Below are 22,212 nucleotides of genomic sequence, written 5' to 3' on the forward strand. Positions count from 1 at the left end.
TTGGTGATCCATGCATTGGCATAGAATTCTTGAACCATTAAGATTCCGACTTGTTGAATGGGGTTGGTAAGAACTTCTCAACCTCTTCTTCGGATCTCATGTTGGATCTCCGGATATTCACTCTTTTTGAGTGAAAAAGGGACCTCGGGGATCACCTTCTTCAAGGCCACAACTTTATAGAAGTGGTCTTGATGCACCCTTGAGATGAATCTCTCCATCTCCCATGATTCGGAGGTGAAAGCTTTTGCCTTCCCTTTCCTTTTTCTAGAGGTTTCTCCGGCCTTGGATGCCATAAATGGTTATGGAAAAACAAAAAGCAATGCTTTTACCATACCAAACTTAAAAGGTTTGCTCGTCCTCGAGCAAAAGAAGAAAGAAGAGAGTAGAAGAAGAAGAAATAGAGGAGATGGAAATGGCTTTGTGGTTCGGCCAAAGGGGAAAGGAGTAGTGTTTATGTGGTGTGAAAATGAAGGAGTAAAGATGGGTTTATATAGGAGAGGGGGAAGGGTAAGGTTCGGTCAAGTGAGGGAGGGTTTGGGTGGGAAAGTGGTTTGAATTTGAATGGTGAGGTAGGTGGGGTTTTATGAAGGATGGATGTGAGTGGTGAAGAGAAAGATGGGATTTGATAGGTGAAGGGTTTTTGGGGAAGAGGTGTTGAGCTGATTGGTGAATGGGTGAAGAAGAGAGAGAGTGGTGGGGTAGGTGGGGATCCTGTGGGGTCCACAGATCCTGAGGTGTCAAGGAAAAGTCATCCCTGCACCAAGTGGTGAGCAAAATTGCTCTTTGTGCCAATTCTGGCGTTAAACGCTGGGCTGGTGCCCCTTTCTGGCGTTTAACGCCAACTTCTTGCCCTTTACTGGCGTTTAACGCCAGTCTGGTGCCCCTTTCTGGCGTTAAACGCCCAGAATGGTGCCAGACTGGGCGTTAAACGCCCATCTGCTAGCCTTACTGGCGTTTAAACGCCAGCAGGATTTTCCTCCAGGGTATGCTGTTTTTCTTTCTGTTTTTCATTCTGTTTTTGCTTTTTCAATTGATTTTGTGACTTCTCATGATCATCAACCTACAGAAAACATAAAATAACAAAAGAGAATAGATAAAATATAGCATTAGGTTGCCTCCCAACAAGCGCTTCTTTAATGTCAATAGCTTGACAGTGGGCTCTCATGGAGCCTCAGAGATGCTCAGAGCAATGTTGGAACCTTCCAACACCAAACTTAGAGTTTGAATGTTGGGGTTCAACACCAAACTTAGAAGTTGGTTGAGGCCTCCCAACACCAAACTTAGAGTTTGACTGTGGGGGCTCTGTTTGGCTCTGTTTTGAGAGAAGCTCTTCATGCTTCCTCTCCATGGTGACAGAGGGATATCCTTGAGCCTTAAACACAAAGGATTCTTCATTCACTTGAATGATCAATTTTCCTCTATCAACATTAATCACAGCGTTTGCTGTGGCTAGGAAGGGTCTGCCAAGGATGATGGATTCATCCATGCACTTCCCAGTCTCTAGGACTATGAAATCAACAGGGATGTAATGGTCTTCAACTTTTACCAGATTCTCAATCATTATCAACAACCTCGATGCTATAGGTACAACCTACTCAGAACAAACCCTAATGAGAAAACTCCTTAGAAGCCTCACAGAGGAATGGGAAACAATAGCGACTGTCCTAGTTGAGAGTAATAATCTAAGTCCCATAACCTATGATGAGCTGAGAGGAAAACTCCTTGCCTATGAAGCCACACACAAAAACCCAGACTCAAAGAAAAAGGGAATTGCCCTTAAGTCAAAAATAAAAGAGAGTGAGTTTAGTGATGGTTTTTCAGATGATAAACTTATATTTTTTGCTAGGAGACTCAGAAGGATAATGAGGAACAAAGGCAAGTACAAAGGGTCAAGCTCAAAAGAGTACAAGAAGGACATGAGCAAGGTGACTTGTCACCACTGTAAGGAAGCTGGACATCTCAAGTACAACTGTCCAAAACTCAAGAAGGAAGACAAAGGAAAGAAAGAAAAGAAGAGAGTGCTCATGGCATCTTGAGATGATCTTGAGAATAATTCGGATGAGGAAGAAGACTCCGAAAGTGAAGATAAAATCTGCTTCGTGGCTGGTGATGATCAACTTGATGAGATTTGCCTAGCATCCAAGAACAAAAGGGATATGTGGTACTTGGACAGTAGATGTTCAAGGCACATGACTAGAAGGTCAACCTTCTTCATCAAACTCAACAAGTATGATGGAGGTTTTGTGACCTTTGGAGATGATGAAAAAGGTAAAATTGTGGCTGTTGGAAAAGTAGGTAATAATCACTCTACTTTCATTGATGATGTCTTTTTGGTAAATGGCATAAGGCATAATCTTTTGAGTCTAAGTCAATTGTGTGATTTGGGTTATTTGGTGACTTTCAAAAGATTAGAATGTTGTGTTGCGAATGAATAGAAAAATGAAGTACTATTTATTACTAAGCATTGTAATAATGTGTATGGACTTATAATTGATGAACTAAAGAATTAAAATGTAGCTTATTTTCACTTTAAAGAATGTGAAAAGTGGCTATGTCACAAGAGATCGAGCCATGCTGGCATGTTTCAAATAAACAAACTTATCAAGAGAGGATTAGTAAGAGGTCTTCTTTTGATAATGTTTAACAAATACATCACTTGTGATGCTTGCCAAATGAAAAAACAAACAAAGAGTTCATTTAAATCAAAGGAAGACATCTCTACTAAAAGACCACTTGAATTGCTACATATTGATTTATTTGGTCCAACAAGAACTCAAAGTTTAGGTGGTAAACATTATGGTTTAGTAATTGTGGATGACTACTCTAGATTTGATTGGGTTTTATTTCTTGCACACAAAAATAAAGCCTTTTCGGCCTTTAAAATTTTTAGCAAGAAAGTTCAAAATGAAAAGAATTTAAAGATGTCTTCTATAAGAAGTGATCATGGAACTGAATTTGAAAACCAATTATTTGAATCCTTTTATGAGGAATTTGGAATATCTCACAACTTCTCTTGTCCAAGGACACCACAACAAAATAGTGTCATAGAAAGAAGAAATAGAAGTATTCAAGAAATGACAAGAGCCATATTTTCTGAAACTAATGTTCCAAAATTCCTTTAGGCTAAAGCGGTTAACACAGCTTGCCACATTTTGAATAGAATTATCATAAGGAATTTTTTTAAGAAAATACCTTATAAACTTTGGAAAGGTCACCTACCAAATTTAAATTACTTGCATATCTTTGGATGCAAATGTTTTGTTCTAAATAACAAAGATAATTTGAAAAAATTTGATCCAAAGGCATTTGAGTATTTATTTGTAGGATATTCTACAACTAGTAAAGCATATAGAGTTTATCATCAAGATGCTAGAATAATTGAGGAGTCCATACATGTTACATTTTGTGATACTAACTTGGTTCAAAGTATTTTGGAGCATTGTGATGCAGGAAATCAGGTTCAAAAAGATTATGAAAAAGCACAAAATCATGAAAGTGAAAATTCTGAGCAAACTGAATCAGAACCTGCAGCTGCTGAAAATTCTACAAGAGACAATTCTGTTTTGTCTTATGAATCTGGAGGAAATCCTGAAACCACTAGTTCCTTGAGCCCCCTAGTAACTGAATCCGCCTCTAAGTCCAATAGACCTCGTGAGTTGAGATTCCTAAAGAATTATCTTGAGGTGTTTGTCATTGGGGACATCTCACATGGTGTCAAGACTTGTTCTTCTACTAGAAAGGCAAAGGAAGAAACTAACATTGCTTTTTATCTCAAATGGAGCCTCAAAATGTCAAGGAAGCTCTTGATGACCCCTCTTGGGTAAAGACAATGGAGGATGAGCTTAATGAGTTTGAGAAGAACCAAGTTTGGACATTGGTTCCAAAGCCAAGTGGAAAGAAAGTAACAGGCACTAAATGGATATTTCGGAACAAGCTTGGTGAAGATGGAAGCATTGCTAGAAATAAAACAAGATTAGTAGCTCAAGGATATGACCAAGAAGAGGGAATATATTTTGATGAATCCTTTGCCCATGTTTTCCGAATGGAAGCCATAAGACTTCTTCTAGCTTATGCTGCTTATTGTGATTTCAAATTATATCAAATGGATTTGAAATGTGCATTCTTGAATGGTGTGATAGACAGAGAAGTGTATGTAGCACAACCACCTGGTTTTGAAAATAAGGAATTTCCTAACCATGTTTTCAAACTATCTAAAGCTCTCTATGGTTTAAGACAAGATCCTAGAGCTTGGTATGAGAGACGTAGCTCTTTTCTTTTGAAAATTGGTTTTCAAAGAGGCACCACAGACACTACTCTATTCATCAAGAATTCTAATGATTCTTTCATTCTAGTCCAAATCTATGTTGATGACATTATTTTTAGATCAGCCAATGAATTCCTTTATACTAAATTTGGAAAACTCATGACAAGTGAATTTGACATGAGCATGATGGGTGAACTTAATTTTTTCCTTGGACTTCAAATTAAGCAAACTGAAAATGGTATTTTTATTCATCAAGAGAAGTATTTTAAGGAACTAGTTAAGAAATTTGGTATGGAAAATACCAAACCCATGGGAACTTCTATGCACCCTAATTCAAAATTAAAAAAGAGAGAAACTGAGAAAAATGTAGATGAGACTAGGTATAGAGGAACGATTGGCTCTCTTATGTACTCAACTTCTTCTAGACCTGATATTGTGCAAAGTATTGGAATGTGTTCAAGATTCCAATCAAAACCAAAAGAGTCACATCTTTTAGCAGTAAAGAGGATCATTAGATATGTTCATGGCACATCCAACTTTGGTTTATGGTATCCTAAGATTGATTATTTTTCTACAGTTGATTATTGTGATGCAGATTTTGCTGGTGATAGAGTTGATAGAAGGAGCACACTAGGCATATGTTGTTTCATTGGAAAGTCTCTAAATGTATGGTCAAGTAATAAGCAGTCCACAGTGGCTTTATCCACTGCAGAGGCTGAGTATATAGCTTCTGCTTCTTGTTGATTTCAGCTTATGTGGTTAAAAATACAGCTTGCTAATTATAAATTAAATGCTGAAAATATTCTCTTGTTGTATGACAATATGAGTGCCATTAATATTTTAAAGAATCCAGTTTTGCACTCTAGAACTAAACATATTAAAGTGAGATTTCACTCAATAAGAAAACATGTTCAAAAAGGGGATATTAGCATTCAATTTGTTAAATCAAAAGAGCAATTAGCTGATATTTTCACTAAACCATTAACTGAAGACAGATTTTGCATGCTTAGGACTAGTCTAGGGATTTTAAGTCATGATTCATTGTTTGAAAATTGCTGACGTGTTTGTTGAAGTTTTTGTCTCATAGGTTGGGATGAGAGAGTTCTAGGAAAATGAAGAACTGTCTCTCTGAACTTTTTTCTCTAGGCTTTATTACATGTGCTGAATCATCTGGGCCAACCTTAAAATTTAGATTCTGGGTGGTCCATATATGTTTCCTTAAAATAAACCACCTCTAGGCCCAAATGAGGAGTTAATAGTCAATTTCATCCTCGAAAGTGTGCCCGATCTCCATTTTCATCCCCAAAAGTCAAAATTAATAAAAAAGTCCTCGAAAGATACCTGTGTTGATCACATTCGTCCTTCCGTCTTCTTGGTTGATGAGATGGAAAATGGCCGCTTACATGGCCCGTTAACTGCCAAGTTGGCCAACGCCAAGCTGTAGGATGTTGCTGCTGACAAGATAAGTTTTGTTTAAGCAATCAAATTAGTCCTTCGAGTTTATATACCCTAATCCCAATTCGAATGATAAATACATCGAGGTGATTACTTTTGGTGGCAGTAGAGGTAAGTGGGAGGCATAATCCCTGGCTGGTTGCGTGGATGGAGAGAGGAGATGGTGGTTGTGGTGGCGGTTTGTCACATGCATCGCACGACAGTCATGGATCCAGTGTTTCGATGCGAAGGAGGAAGGTGAATGCTCATGATGGATCATGTTTTTGTGGGCTGAAGACTGTGATTAAGAAATCTGGGACAGCGGAGAATCCGAATAGATTGTTCCATGCATGTCCAAGGTACAGGGTGAGTGATGGTAAAGGAAGTTAAAGCTTTTTCATGTTCTTATATGCTGTTGGGTGTTCTCTGATTTTTTTGTTTACTCCCATTTGAAATTGCAGAAGGGCAGTCACTGCAATTATTTTAAGTGGGTTGATGATGATGAATTTGAAGCAGTGGGTGTGTGTGGTACAAAGAAAGATGCAGGAGCTGATATAGAGGTTGAAGGTAAGAATGATGAATGGAGGGTGAAGGTGGCATGGAAGTTGGGCACTTTAGAAGCTGAAGTTAGAGCTTTGAAACTGCTAATGATTTTGCTGTTTGTAGTAGTTGTGATACTTTGTTGTTTCTTATGTACTTCTAAATGAATCTAGTTATCCTGTATGAACATGTAATGATGTATTGAAATTGTTCATTTGAATGGGAGTAGTTATTTGAAGTTGGAAGCAATTTCCTGTCAAACGTGGATAATTTTATAAAATTTGGCAATTAATTCTGTGTTTGCATGAATTATGTTGAGGCATAAACAAAATGAAGATAGTAAGTAATGTTAATCTTAATAGTAAGTTGTCATTGACGGCTAATTGTGACATTGTCTTAATAGAGAAATAGCAGAACAAAGTCATATGGTTCTTAACTGACAAATACATTATCTAGAGACTAAATTACCACACACAAAAGCAACAAACAGAATGTTGTTTCATACACAAAATGAGTCAACAACTACACATTCCTAACAAATCAAACTTTGTCATCAGTCTTCCTTGGAGCCTTGAAGCCTGGAGTAGGCACAAAGGTCATGAATTTTTCCAGCCGCTTAGCAGTTCCAGAACTTGTCCTCTTAATGGTCTCAACAGAAACAGCCACAGATCCAGTTGCAACATGCTTAGGGGAGGACGTTAACCTTGCTTTTCTTTTGATGACTTGCAACTTAGCTGGCCTACCAAACAATTGATCCTGTATGATCCAGTACCAAATGAGTTTCTGACATGATTAGGCTACATTCAAAATTTTTTTATGAGTGATGATAGATGATACTACCTTTAGGGGCTCTTGGGTTGGTGGGATGCATTCTGAGTCACTACTGTCACTCTCTGAGTCAGCCTGAGTGGGTGATGGAAGTGAAGGCATAGGTGCCTCAACTTGTGTACCAATATCAGTATCAGTAGGGGCAGCATTTACTTCAGGTTCAGCACCTTCTGGACCAGGGGTGACAACTGCCAATTGTAGCTGCATCTGCTTGGCATGTTCCTCAGCATCCACAGCCTTTTTCTTTGCACACCCTCTTTTGTTGTGTCCAACCTCACCGCAGTACATGCACCGGATTGGGTTGTATTTTCTTCTCATTTTTGTATTTGACCCACTCGGTTATTCTTCTTTGTCCCTTCTTCGCTTCTTTGTTGGCATCCCAGGTTTAGGCTTCACTGGGGGTGGGACTGGTGCTGGATGTGGCATTTTTTCCCATAGATCCTGCCCCTTAACCGGATTGACATTAAAACAGTAGGTACACTTATAGGCTTCCATCTTTAACCACTCATGGCAATATTCTTCAGGTCTCTTGTCATTCTTATCTTGTATTGCCGATATTGCATGCATACATGGCATTCCTTTGAAGCCAAACAAATTCATAGAGTAAAGATACTATCATGAGTGAAGACATTGTTAATTAAGTAAGGGAAGAAAGTTGTTACCTGTAAGTTGCCAAAACCTGCAGGTGCATGTGTGCTTGCCCAGGTCAACCACCATATTCGTCGGCCAGCCATGCACTTCGTACAACTCCTCTTTTTCATCACCACACCACTGAGGAGCCCAATGGCAGGACAACACTGCATAGCTTCCAACCTACTTTGCTGAACAAGAGGGAGAATTTCTTGGTAGTTCTGCAACTTCTTTCTGTTATCAACCAAACTCTTCATGATGATTCTCCTAACTTCCACAGCCAGGGTCAGGATAGGCTTACTCCTTTGGTATTTGATCTTTGCATTGAATGACTCGCAGGCATTGTTGCATATGTTATCCACTTTCAGAGTCTCACTGAAATGCGCCTTTGTCCATGCCTCTTTTGGCCATTTATCAAGATACTGCCAAGCTTTCTCGTTGACCAACTTAACTCTCTTCATGTTTCTCTCAAACTCAGGTCTTGTCCTTGACCTTGCACATTCCCACACAAAGTCTTTTAACTCACAACTACCCCACTGTTTCGAGAAATTGCGCCACAAATGCCACACGCAGAAGTGGTGGTGAACTCTTGGAAAAACTTCTTGAACAGTAGGGATTAAACCCTGCACCAAAAGACAAAACACGAAAAGATATTAAATCATTTCAGTCCCCAACATTGAATTTATTAAATCAAACTAGTCCTTCAATGAATATTAAGTAAATCAAATTAGTCCTTACAGAAACGATTACCTTCTGTATATCTGAGATGAAGCACCATTTATGCTCTCTGTAGTCACCTAGATCACTGTGAAGCAGTTCAAGAAACCATTGCCAATTATCCTTGTTTTCCACACTGACAATTGCATAGGCAATCACAAATATGTGATTGTTAGCATCTTGTCCACAAGCAGTAAGAATTTGTCCTCTGTGTAGTGTCTTCAGAAATGCTCCATCTAGTCCAATTAGAGGTCTACAACCCGCCTTAAACCCCCGCTTGCAAGCATCAAGACAGACATAGAACCGATCAAATAGTGGAGGACTCTCAGGCATAGGGATCACACCAACTTGCACTCTAGATCCTGGATTGCTAGTAAGTAACTCGTTTGCATAATCCCACACCAAATCATACTGGGCTATCTCATCACCCTCTACAATTTTCCTAGCAGCTTTTAGTGCCCTGGTGATGCATGTGCTATTGAGGTACACATTACATTTTCGGACAAACCAATCATACACCTCTCGATGCTTCATAATTGGGTGCTTTCTAAGCTTAGGTACTAGCTTGCTTAGTGTCCAGGTTTGGGTTGCAGCCCTGTTTTTCCCCTTTCTAGGGTAGGTGTGATTATCAACTAGCGTTGTAATTTGCCAAGACAAGTCTTTATTGTTACAACCACAATAAACCACCCATGGACAATCATCTGACTTACAAACAGCTCTAACCCTAACTCTATCATTCTTGGTAAATAATATATTTCTGCCCCACTGGATAGTGTAATCCCTAGTGACTTGTATAAATTCAGCTTTTGATTTGAAAGTTATACTAACCTCAAACTTCAGGTTTCCAAATTTGGTTTTTTCATTATATTGGGGATAAACAGTTGGTGTGTCCTCATCAGAGTCTAACTCCTTCCCAAAATCCTCTGAATGCCATGAGTCAGGATCTGACAAACTTCCAAGATCATCATCATTCTTCCTCTGCATCTACCAAATCATAACAAGCAAGACATTAAAATTTGGCCAAGTGAAATATTAAAACAGTAGCAATCCAGATTGAGAGCTTACCAGATTCAGAGCTTTCTTCATCTTCAAAACCCTCATAACTTGAGTCATCAGTGTCAATTTCTTTATCCGCTAGTCTAGACTTAAGAGGCCTATGCTTCTCCTTCGCTTCAGCTTGCTTTTGCTTTCTTTGTGAACCTTTTTCACTCTCACTATCACTTTCACTGCTGTATAAATTGTCTCCGAGAACTTTTGGAGGCTTGTACAACTCATCTTCAGTACTCTCATACGAGTCATGAGAGTCAGAATCTTCATCCTGGATGGGACCTTCTCTTACAGTTCTTCCGGATCTTGTTACTCTGCATGCACTGGTATTTCCTTTCTTGTTATCACTATCTGGGTTCTTGGCTGGTTGAGAGGATGTTTTGGAATGATGTGGGGCTGTCTTCCCCTGATTGTTGGTTTTGGTTTGTTGAGGGTGGAGTTTTATTGACTGCAAGGGAGTCTTTATGGTCTGAGAGGTGGTCTTTGAGTCTTGATGTGTTGGTTTGGTGGGCTGAGAATAAGGCTTCTTGGGCTTACTGGGCTGTGAGGCTGGCTTTGTGGGCTGAGAATTGGGCTTACTGGGCTGAGCTTTGGGCCTACTGGGCTGTGAGGCTGCCTTAGTGGGCTCAGAGATTGGTTTCTTCGGCTGAGGGTGGTTCACTATGGGAGTTTTCATAGGTTGGGAGTGGTGCATCTTGGCCTAGGAACTGAACTTCTTCTTCTCACTAGTTCCTGCTTCCAGAAGAGCTACACCTTCCCCTATATTGTCCACTACACAGGGCTGTGAGATGCAGTCCTCAAAGTATAGGTTGATCAAATGGTGGTTCCTCCTACAATCCTTGCACATTGCAATCAAGTCAGCATCTGTCACCAACTTCTTCAACCCAGATGGAATCGGAACTCTAGGAACTTTCCACCAACAATTGCCAGCCTCAATGTATCCCAGCTCCTTATAGTAACCCCTTACAAAAAACACATCAAGTGTGTCTCCCTCAACACCCATCAATACCTCTGTATTATTAGGTTCATAAACCATGTCTCCATCCTCACCCGTCCTAAACAACGCACCATGGTGAAAAACAAAGGTCATGGGAGGACCCTCTATCTACAATGACAAACACAAAAACATCATAAACAAACATGACCAGCAACAACTGCTCTATATCAATCACCACCTACTACACCCAGTTGGTACCAATCAACCTTTAACCCAAAAAAAAACATGCAACAGAACCATCACTAAATTCAAACATCACTGACTACTATCACAGAGCCATACAAAGTAACACAACCTCACACACGAAAATGCTAAAACAACACTAATAAACCCTGAATCAGACGAACATTAACACCACCACAGTAACAATACACACATCACATAATAACTAAGAAATCATATTATGAGTTCAATCCTTACTTCTCAACGTCTCAATGCCTTCTTTTACTAGCAATGCTGCTCCAGTATAACATCTACTCTGCATTCAACGGCCAAACCCTTTCCACTGTAATCGTCGAGTAGCACTAACGATACTTGTCGGGGTGGTGCAGAGCTTCGGTCAAATGCTTAAGGCATACCTTATGGGAGACAACACGTTTTGGAGCGAAAGACACATCGATGGTTGATATCAGACAGGGGTAAGGCATCGCAACGTTTCAAAACCTCTTCAGAAGACAAGATGGCGACGTTTCAATGCTACTGGCTCACTGAACCAAAACGACGTCGTCCTACTTCACTGCCAAGTTGGCAGTTAACGGGCCACGTAAGCGGCCGTTTGCCATCTCATCAACCGAGAAGACAGAAGGACGAACGTGATCAACACGGGTATCATTCGAGGACATTTTTTATTAATTTTGACTTTCAGGGACAAAAATGGAGTTCAGACACACTTTCGAGGACGAAATTGATTATTATTATTATTATTATTATTATTATTATTATTATTATTATTATTATTATTATTAAAGAAAAATTTTCATTCAAGAAAATAATCAAGCGACACTTATAAATTACATAAAGCATATTAGATATAAACCTAAGAAAGAAAATAGATAATTTTTATGTTGAATTATGGTTTGAGAGGAGACATAGAATTTGATTACAAAGAATCTTATAAGATAGGAATAGAGACAAATCATAATCTCTTTTCTAATACTACACAGAAAATATTACATCACAAAAAAATATCCTCTCTTCTTCTTCGAATAGATCTGAAAGCTTTTCGAATCTAAAAATATTTCCATGAACAAGAAGTTTTTCATGTTGTATCTTCATCCTAGACCTATAATACCATATATTCAAAACACTCATAAAGAGGACAAATACACCAAAAAAGGGAGAAAAACCACAAAGAAGTTATTTTAGATCTAGATCTTAGATTTAAATCTCTAAAATAAAAATAGAAAAAAAATAAGAATAAGAACAACAACTAGAGAAAAGGGAGAAGGAAGAAAGGAGAAAGACTAGTGAAAGAAAAAAAAGGGACAGCGGAAAGGTGTGGACGCCAATAGAGTGGCAGTGGTGAACGATGTATTAGCAAAAAGTGCAAGTGAGTTTGTAAAACAGAAAAGATATGGATAATAAAGAATGAGAAAAGAAAAGAAAAAGAGAAGAGAAGGAGATTAAAGAGAAAAGAGCAGAAGAGAGGAATAGAGGAGAGCCACCTCTCTTCGAGGTTATTTTTCTTCACAGAAGAAAGAAATTTTGCTTAGTTTGCTTATATATCAATACTCCACATTATCACTTTATTGCACTCTACCACATGTTTATTATCATTATTACTAGTATTTAGAAAACTTATAAGTTTTGGTTTTAGTCATTAATATTATTTTATTTTATTAAATATTGATATATTATGTTGACAACTCAAAATTCTCTTTTATTTCTTTTTGATGTCTCTATTTTATTTTTGTGTTTACTGGTTTCAAAAAACAAATAGAGAATCTAGCAATTAATACATAACTCAATGTGACATAGACGCAAGAGATGAAAGAAAATCAGATAGACAATGAAGGGGCAAGGAGAAGTGAGTGGATAATAGTAAGGGGAAGAAACTTTTAATGCCATTGGAGGTCAAACTTAGCGACTAGGGATGGCAACGGTTCTCCATGGGGCGGGGACATTTCTGTCCCGTCCCACCTTCATTACCTATCCACGTCCTGCCCCATCCCTGCGACGGGTAACGGGGATCCCATATCCGCTGGGGACCTAGATATCTGCGGATATCCACGAATTTAAAAAATTGAAAAAATAGAAAAAAATTGAGAAATATAATCAAAATCATAACAATCAGACTTAGAAATATAAATTAGGGTTAACAGAATCAAAATCACAACAAATAATTAACATAATCAGTATCACAACAATCAGAATTAGAAATATAAACTAGGGTTAACAGAATCAAAATCACAGCAAATAATTAACATAATCAGTACCACAACAATCAGATCATAATCAAAATCACAGCAATTAGAAATATAAATTAGGGCTAACAGAATCAAAATTACTTTAAAGAGACTCTGACGTAAAGACAGCGAAGAGGCTGATAATCTTGCTGGACGACGAACATGCTCTAACGGCTATGAGGCTTTGACGTGAAGACGGCAAAGCATGAAGATGGCGAAGAGGCTCTAACACGACTTTGCTGCCTCGGTTGGGTCAGGAGGCGACGACAATGTTATCCTCTGTTGGGTCAGGCGACGACGACGACGTTCTCCTCAATGACAACGACGTTCTCCACGGGATAAGCCTTAGGCCCGCGATGATGCACTGCTGCGATGAGCCAGTAACCAGTGACCTCGAGAGTGAGAGGGGAGGATTTGGGCGGTGTGGGGTAGGAGGTGGTAGACGGCGGTGGTGAGTGGTGAAAGGATTCAACAAAGAGGCGAAAAGAAGCAGAGAACAAGTGAAAGTATGGCAAGGGTTTTGTGAGACTGGGAAACTCTAACTCATCATATGTATATATTAGGGGTGTTTCAGTACTTTCACACATATGGAGATTATACAGGTCCCCATTGGCGGGGACCTCTATCCTCGCCCCGCCTTTACACCATTTATTATACAGGTACCTGTCTCCCGTCTCCGCAAGTACAAAACTATCACCATATCCTCCCTCTGGCGGATAAATTGTAAGAATCAGAGTTTTCACAAATAGAATAATTTAAATGCCCAAATTCTATCCCGCAAAGTTAGAATGAGAATTTGAAGATTTAAATATGATTTTTGGACTTAGTAGGTCTTTCTAAGTAAGAAAATGTGTTTTTTGTGAAAAATCGTAAAAAACCACAAATCGACAGTATAACCAGTTGAACCAGTTCAAGTCTGCCCGGTACTGCGTGAGAAAAAGTGAAAATGATCGAAAAACTTAGATAAATAATAGAAGTAAAAAATCGGGCGTTAATTTTAAAGGTTTGGCCCCAAGTTGGGCCAAACGGGCTAAAAACGCTAACGGATTGGACCGGGCCCAAGTTGAGCCCAAGACCCACATATATAAGGGTTCATTTAATGAACTCTTCAGTAACAACACACTCACAAACACACTCATTCAGCAGAAAAGAGAAGAGGGAGAAGAGAAGAGAGAAGCACTATTCACTTTTCACTTCAATCCACGATATCTCGAGCTACGGTGCTCCGATTCGAGTGCCGTCAGCGGCTACGCCAAGCTCTCACCAAGCCTATCACTTCTATCCAAGCTTTGTGGTAAGGTTTTTGAGCTTCCATGCCCAGTTTTCGTGCCCCTGTGAAATTCAAGTTTTAGGATTTGGTTTTGTTTGTATATTTGACTAGCCGGCTTAAACTCTGTGAGCCGTGGCTAGATTCTTATGATATTATACTATGATATTTTGTTACATTACATCTATTTCTTGCGCTTTAAGTTAGAAGCTTCGATAGTACATTTTGTGCTTTTCAAATCATGTTTTTGAGCTATACCTTTCATCAGGCTTCTAGATTATAGTAATTCTTTCTATATACTATATGTATGAGTTTAGAACTGTTGTAATCTCTGATTAACCTTTGCTTTACGATGCGAGGTGAAGCTTAGACTAATTAGGGTGTTACATTTGAGGCTATTAGGTTATCTACTTGATATTGCATAGTATGCTTGTTTGTGAGTGCTTGTTAGGGATAATTGAAGCATTAGGGTTTTGATATTGAGACTGATTACCTTGATATCGATTGTTTGGTGTAGACAGAAACCCTAATGGCCACTCACGGATGAGGTCATACGCATTCACAAGGAGAGAGTAGGAATGAGCGACCGGCCAATAACCATGCCAAGTTCATGGCGACAATGGCGAATCTTGCAAACACCATGGAGGCGAATGCTGCTGCGACTCTGCAAGCTGTGCAGAGGTTACATCAACCGGCGGGAAATAAAAATAGAAATGGTGAGAGAAACGCGAATGATGATGCTGAGGGAAATAGAGATAACATGGGAGGTGCTTCGATGACCTTGGCAATTTTTCTCAAGGTCATCCTCCGAGTTTTCGATGTTCAACCAATCCCATGGAAGCGGATAACTAGTTCCAAGCTATGAAGCACGCGCTGCAAGCACAACATGTCCCGAATAACCAATTCGTGGAGTTTGCTGCTTTTCAGGTTCTGGGAGAGGCCCAACATTGGTGGCAGGCAGAATGCCACTTGCTCCAACTTCAGAATGCCAATGTTCCTTGGGACGTATTCCAGACGGCATTCTACAAGAAGTAATTTCTTGAGTCTGAAGGGAAGTGAAGGATATGGAACTTATGCAGCTGAAACAAGGTTCCTTATCTGTGGTAGACTACACAAGCAAGTTTGAGGAGCTCTGTAGATTCTCAAGAGTGTGTCAGGGTACCCCGAAGACCTACGAAAGCTGGAAATGTATCAAGTATCAAAGGGGCTTGAAGGATAGCATCATGACTGCTGTGGCTCCTATGGAGATTCGTACCTTCTCTAACTTGGTGAACAAGGCGAGGGTTGTTGAAGAATATGCAAAGGCAGCAGCCTCGTTAAGGGACACTCCTGGGGGGAATACTAGTAGCGAACGTGATGATTATCTTGGGCCAAGAGGACGAAACTTTAAAAAAGATGGACATACTCCTCAGCATCTGCTAGGTCAAGGGAACTTCAGAAGAGACAACAATGCCCAATTTCACCATATCAGGGAGAGCCGCCTGTGTTATGCTTGTGGAATACCTGGGCACCTAGCCAAGAACTGCCGTCGTAAGGAAAGCCAGAACATGGGTCAGAATCAATAGTCCGGCCGTGTGTCTACCTTGGATGCATGTGATGTGACGGGGTCGGATCCTTCAACGAGAAGTAAGCATATGCTTTGAGTATTATATATTGCTTGGACATGAGGGTAGCTTGATTCTATCTTTTGTAAAGTTGTCGTTAGGATTGCAAGAGCTTAGAGTTTTGTTCGAAGTAAACCATGGAAAAGGAGGATTCTAGTGGCGGTAGCCGAGGATTTTGGATGTGTGATAATGAACGATCAGAGTGACGCAGCGAAAGCATGTTGATTAGCATTTTCGAGGGCGAAAATCTTTTTAAGGAGGGGAGGATGGAAAAACTGGAGTTTTCACAAATAGAATAATTTAAATGCCCAAATTCTATTTTGAAAAGTTAGAATGAAAATTTGAGGATTTAAATATGATTTTTGGACTCAGTAGGTGTTTCTGAGTCAGAAAATGTGTTTTCTACGAAAAAATTGTGAAAAATCGTGAACCGATTCAAGTTTGCCCGATACTGCGTGACAAAAAGTGAAAACGGTCAAAAACCTTAGAAAAATAATATAATTAAAAAACCGGGCATTAATTTTAAAGGTTTGGCCCGAAGTTGGGCCAAACAGGCTAAGAACGCTAACGGGTTAGACTAGGCCCAAGTTGGGTGCAAGCCCCACATATATAAGGGTTCATTTAATGAACCCTTCAGCAACAAGACACTCACAAATACAATCATTCAGCAGAAAAGAGAAAAGGGAGAGGAGAAGAGAGAAACCCTATTTACTTCTCACTTCAATCCGCGATATCTCAAGCTACGGTGCTCCGATTCGCATGCCATCAGCGGCTACGCGAAGCTCTTGCCAAGCCTGTCACTTCTATCCAAGCTTTGCAGTAAGCTTTTTGAGTTTTCATGCCCAGTTTTGGTTCCCTTGTGAAATTCGAGTTTTAGGGTTTGGTTTTGTCTGTATATTTGACTAGCTGGCTTAAACTCCGCGAGCCGTGGCTAGATTTTTATGATATTATACTATGATATTTTGTTACATTACATATGTTTCTTGTGCTTAAAGTTAGAAGCTTCGATAGTACATTTTGTGCTTTTCAAATCATGTTTTTGAGCTATACCTTTCATCAGGCTTCTAGATTATAGTAATTCTTTCTATATACTATATGTATGAGTTTAGAACTGTTGTAATCTCTGATTAACCTTTGCTTTACGACGCGAGGTAAAGTTTAGGCTAATTAGGGTGTTACATAAATTGCCACGGATACCCGCTCCGTCGGAGGTTTTATCTATCCCTACTAGCGACACCACATTAGATGAACTAACTACAATCGATGCATAATGACAGTTATAAGGAACAGAGATGGCTGAAACATATTGAAGATGGAACCGTGACTGTATTTGTAGATAATCTCCCAAGTAATACAATGATTGGCTAGATATGGAAGGTGTTTGGAAGAGAAGGAAGAGTAAGAAATGTGTTCCTGTCAAAGAAGAAGAGGATGAAAAACCTGTTGATGTTTGTGTTTGTGTGGTATGCAACAAGAACTAAGCTTTAAACGCAATTCAAAGGATGGACGGATGGAATGTGAGGGGATTTAAACTCAGGCTTTCGAAAGTAAAATATCGGCGAGGGAGCAATGGAAAAGAACGAATTATGGAAGGCATGGATAACAAGAATATGGAATCGACTGAGAATGTGAGTATGAAGGGGGGCCAAAGAGGATTGGAGCAAGTTGGTAGAAAGTCGTACACGGATGTTTTGAAGTACAGTAAGAGCACGATGGAAGTGGCTAATTTGAGAGATGAAATGTGGTTCAATCGTTTAGAAGTTCAAAACTTGAGTTGAGATGTGATGATATGATGGTTGAGAAGATAGAGAGAAACTTGGTCGGTGAAGCAATAAGCCCCATTAAGTTTGAGGAGATAAAAACGACAGTGATGAAAGATTGGTGCAATATAGTAGAGGTGAAGATGGCGGAATCAATGAAAGTTGTGATAACTTTTGATAGCAAGAAAAATATGGAAGAAGTAGCGAGATCATCCTTCTTATTGAATCATTTTGTTGAAACAAGAAAATGCTCTAATAAAGAAGCCAATGGTTCAAAAAGAGTGTGGTTAGAAGTTCTTGGGTTGCCTTTAATTGCATGGTGTAAAGATAACATGGAAAGAATCGGTAAAATGGGCTCGGTGATCTATGTGGATGACATAGAAATAATCATTACAATTCACTAAAAGTTCTTGTGGATACAGGATTTAGTTCAATGATCCAAGCATAACTCAATATTGTGGTGAATGATGACGAAAATGGAGTATTTGTAAAGGAGAGTTGTCAACTTGGACTATATGCGGAGGATAGGGGCAGTGATGAGGAATGATGGTTGCTATGCAATATGGAAGTAATATAACAAAATAAGGGAAAAGGGATGTAAGAAGGGGTGGTCGAAGAGGGATGGAAGAAAGGGCAACGGTGATCATAAGGTGAATTGCAATGACGCCAACGGTGTGGAAGATGAAACGGTTAACAGTAAAGGAGCTAATGAAGTTGAAATATCTGGGTTAAGATTCAACATGGTGCGATGCATGGAGGAGATGGGCATGATGACATCATAGGGGGTCCATGTAGAATGTGTGGTGAATTGGTGTGAGAGTAACTGGGTTGAAGAATTAAAAATCCAAACTTGAAATGATGATAGAATAACAAAGGAAATAGTCAAGGAGTCAAACTTGGGCTTAATAAATGGGTCTAGTAGAAGTTGGGATGAAACAGATAAGGTGGTGAATTATCAATGAACGTGAAGCATAATAAAGAATATGAGGTAGGTCAGAGCATCGATATATCATGTTCAGGACCCTCAAAACCACCAGGCTTTGAAGACGCATAACGAAAATGGTAGTAGAAGATAAGAATGATGACTACGAGAAGGGAGCAGTGAGTGCAAGAAGAACAAGAGAGAAAGGGAAAAAGGCGAGAAAGAAAGTAGGAAAGAAATCAACAAGAAAAATCATAAGAACAAATAGAAAGAAAAAGATGGCTCCACAATATATGAGTGAAGGAACCGTGAGCAATGATGATAGCTTAGACGATGATGATGATGTTGAGGATGACATGGATAAAGCAGACAAAACGTGAAATTTGGAAAAGAAAATAGAATTGTACACAAAGTAAGAAAAGAAGGCTGTGAAGTATCTGAGAATTGAGGAGGCAGAAGATAATAAGAAGAAACATAGAGAAGGCAGAACACGACACAAGGACCACAAGAAAGATGGAAGCAAGAAGGTAGCAAGAATAATTTCATGGGTACATAGCTCAGATGGGAGGTATTCTGTAAAGACATTCATTAATGTTGCAACGACTCAGCAATGTGGCATACTGAACATGAAGCATGTGTTTGACAACATATGGCAAGACTTGGTTCCACCGAGGGTGAAATTATTGGTGTGGTTCATGACAATAGATGCGATGTATCCGAAGGATAAACTAATGAGGAGAAACATTATACAACATGGAGAGAAAGTATGTGTTTTTTGTAGGGAGGTAGTAGAGACGGTAACCCATTTATTTTCATAGTGCAAATTTTGTTTCTATTTATGCTAGATGGCTTTAAGTTAGAGTAGTGTTAGTTGGGTTGGTTTGTTTGAATTAAAAATTTGGTTTGAAAATTAGTTGAATTAGGAGATAGCATGTATGAAAAAATAGAAATGAATTATTCTATTTTTTGCTATTTCGTGGTCTGTTTGGAATAATTAGAGTGTTTGAGAATAATATTATCACATGGGAGGGTGCTTGGGAACAAATAAAAATTCTTGTAAGCCAATGGTATTTGAGAATATGAAAAGGAGAATTGGTAATGCACAAATAGAGCGTAAAGAATGTGAAAAAGAATAGATTTGGTAGTATTGTATAATTTTTAGTCCAAATATAAATGACTTTTTTGCAAGCAGATATTTAACAACAAAGAGCGAAAAATTGATATATTTTATGGAGGATATCATACAAGAAGAGATAAAAGGGAACGCCATTTTGAAAGAATAATTATGACAATTCATTTTTTTTTTTGAAGAAATGAATTTGAAAGAAGAGGAGATAAAAATAGTATTAAAGAATAGATGTGTAGTTGAGTATATTAAAGGTAAGAATGAGACTAATTGAGAGCAAAAATTCATGAGAAATAAAGTGATATCTAATAGGGAGATGTTCAAGAACTTGACTTTGGAACATCAAACCGTGAAGGAATTCAAAATGCAAAGACAATGGGAGCTTATGGTTGATAGCAATCCGGCTAAATAGGTGTAGTGGATCTTGTAGCAACAACAATTATAGAGTTCAAAGATGATTTAATTTTGAGCATGAGGAAAAACATATTATCAGCACTAAATTATGAAGTCTAAAATTATTGTTTGTTATTGTTATTATTGTGTAATTTATGTGAAACTTGATGGCAATGCCGAAGAGGACAGACTGAGAGCCAGTATAAAATTTTGTTCTTCTTTTTGGGTCGAGCAACAAACTAACGATCTAAAAAAAAGAGAATTTAGCAATTATCTATCTATTATTCAACATCTTTTTTAAAAATTTTACTATAATTCAATCACTCTTTATGCAACTACAAAAAAATGCGTGTTGATAAAAAAAAGAGAAAAAAGAAACCACTAAAAAAAACTTAGATAATTAAACAAGAACAAGAAAAGATATTTTTTTTAATGGAAATTAGAAGTGATGGAACTTGAAAAGAAAGAATTTTGAGTAAAATCAAAACAAGTTAAGAAAAAAATAGGCACCCAGAGAAAACAAGAGAAAGTGAATGAAGTTGAAAAAGATTAAAAGTATGATAGTTTATAATTTTACAATAAGAAAATGTTAGAGAGTCAGAAAATTTTAATTTTTTTGTCATTATTTTTAGTTATTAGTATAATTCTTTTTATCTAGCAATTCAATAAAATACTTTGGAGGAGAGTGAAATTGAAGTGTTAAATTAGATTTAGATTAGAATTTGAGCACCTTAGATAGTTTATGTAACACCCTACCATACAAAACTTTATGATTAAGTCGTAAAATAGAGGTGGTGTAGTATTACGACATCTAAAATAATATATACATATAATATACGAGGAGCTTTGAAGGATAGGTAAAACAAAATCGCAAAATTAAAAGCACAACGCTCAAGAATAAGGATTACTTGTGTACGAAGAAAGCTAAGGTTCATAAACATATATATACAGAAAGCAAGAATAGAGGGTGGTACGCTAAAGCTGGCCAGAGAGTAGTCGTATATATACATATAAGGAACCATAACCTAAAATACATAAAAATAACCCTAACTCTTCATAAATCTCTAGGAGGTGCAAAAGTAAAACATATATATACATAAGGAGAGTTCTATAAAGGAGCATATATCTAAACAAAACAAAAATATAATATTCCCCAAAAGATCCACTTCGCTGCAGAGAACTCCAGATGCCTAGCGAGGGGTCTCTCAACCTGCATCTGAAAAACATAAATATCCGTATGGAATGAGAACCGGAGGTTCTCAGCATGGTAATGGTGCCACATACATAAGATATAAGGTCTTGAGAAAGACAGAGGCAATTCTAGAACTATGACACTTAGATTATAAGACTTAAAGAATGAAAAAGGAAACCATAAACAGGGGTGGTTTTCTAAGGTCTTTAAACTTAACCAAATTCTCACTAAACCCTCAACTATTCTCTTCCTCTACCATCCTCCAAAATCACAAGCAGAACAACACAGACAAACAAAGTAAACACAAGTATAATACAAGTACTGCAAATAGTAAATATAATAATTAATATGGTAAATTCACTTAGGCATTCTCAATTAATGCACAAACAAGCAATTCAAACAATATGCATATGATGTACGTCTATCCTACTGGCCGTGAGTTCTCGTGCCAGAACCCGATACACCCAGTAGCTAACCCGGATACCATCTCTCGACTACGCATCTCCAGGAGGCATAAAATCAAAGGATTAGTGCCCTACCACCTTCCTATAGTAAGGTCGTGCCATACCGGTCAGGGGATTAGTGGCCTACCACCTTGCAGACAGAAAGAGAAAGAGAATGTGAGAGGAATACGTCGGGGGATTAGTGTCTTAACACCTTCCTCACATCCCACCAAACACAATCACAAGGGATGCAGGGGAAAGAATCGAGGGATTAGCGCCCTACCGCCTTTCCCACATCCAATACATCAATATCATCATTATGTCTATTACTTTTCAAATTCGTTATTATCATTCCTTTACATTCATTCATTATTAATAATGATTATCACTTTGTTGTACTTTATTACGCCATCACCATCTCCGCGCTCCTAGATCATAATTCATTACTTTCATCATCTCATCAATTCAAGTACCCCTTTTCTTTTATCATAATTCACCTTTTACAAACCTTCTTTCACCTTCAAGTTACCATCCCTTCCTAACTTCACCTCATCACTAAGCATACCATTAAGGGCTAGGGGTTAAAAGAATAAAAATAGAGGTTTAGAGGTCTAAAATCATGTTTAAAATTCCAAACCATATC

General features: G+C 38.4%; 1 protein-coding gene across 1 annotated transcript; it reads left to right on the forward strand.

Annotated features, from left to right (window-relative positions):
- Positions 1-5,866: 5,866 nt before the first annotated feature.
- On the forward strand, positions 5,867-6,405 carry LOC107485385 (uncharacterized). The gene is made up of 2 exons (XM_016105910.1): positions 5,867-6,064; positions 6,160-6,405. The coding sequence occupies exons 1-2, from the start codon at positions 5,867-5,869 to the stop codon at positions 6,403-6,405; spliced, it is 444 nt and encodes a 147-aa protein (XP_015961396.1).
- The last annotated feature ends 15,807 nt before the right edge of the window (positions 6,406-22,212 follow it).

Source organism: Arachis duranensis, chromosome 4, assembly GCF_000817695.3.
Source record: "Arachis duranensis cultivar V14167 chromosome 4, aradu.V14167.gnm2.J7QH, whole genome shotgun sequence".
Taxonomy (NCBI): Eukaryota; Viridiplantae; Streptophyta; class Magnoliopsida; order Fabales; family Fabaceae; genus Arachis; species Arachis duranensis.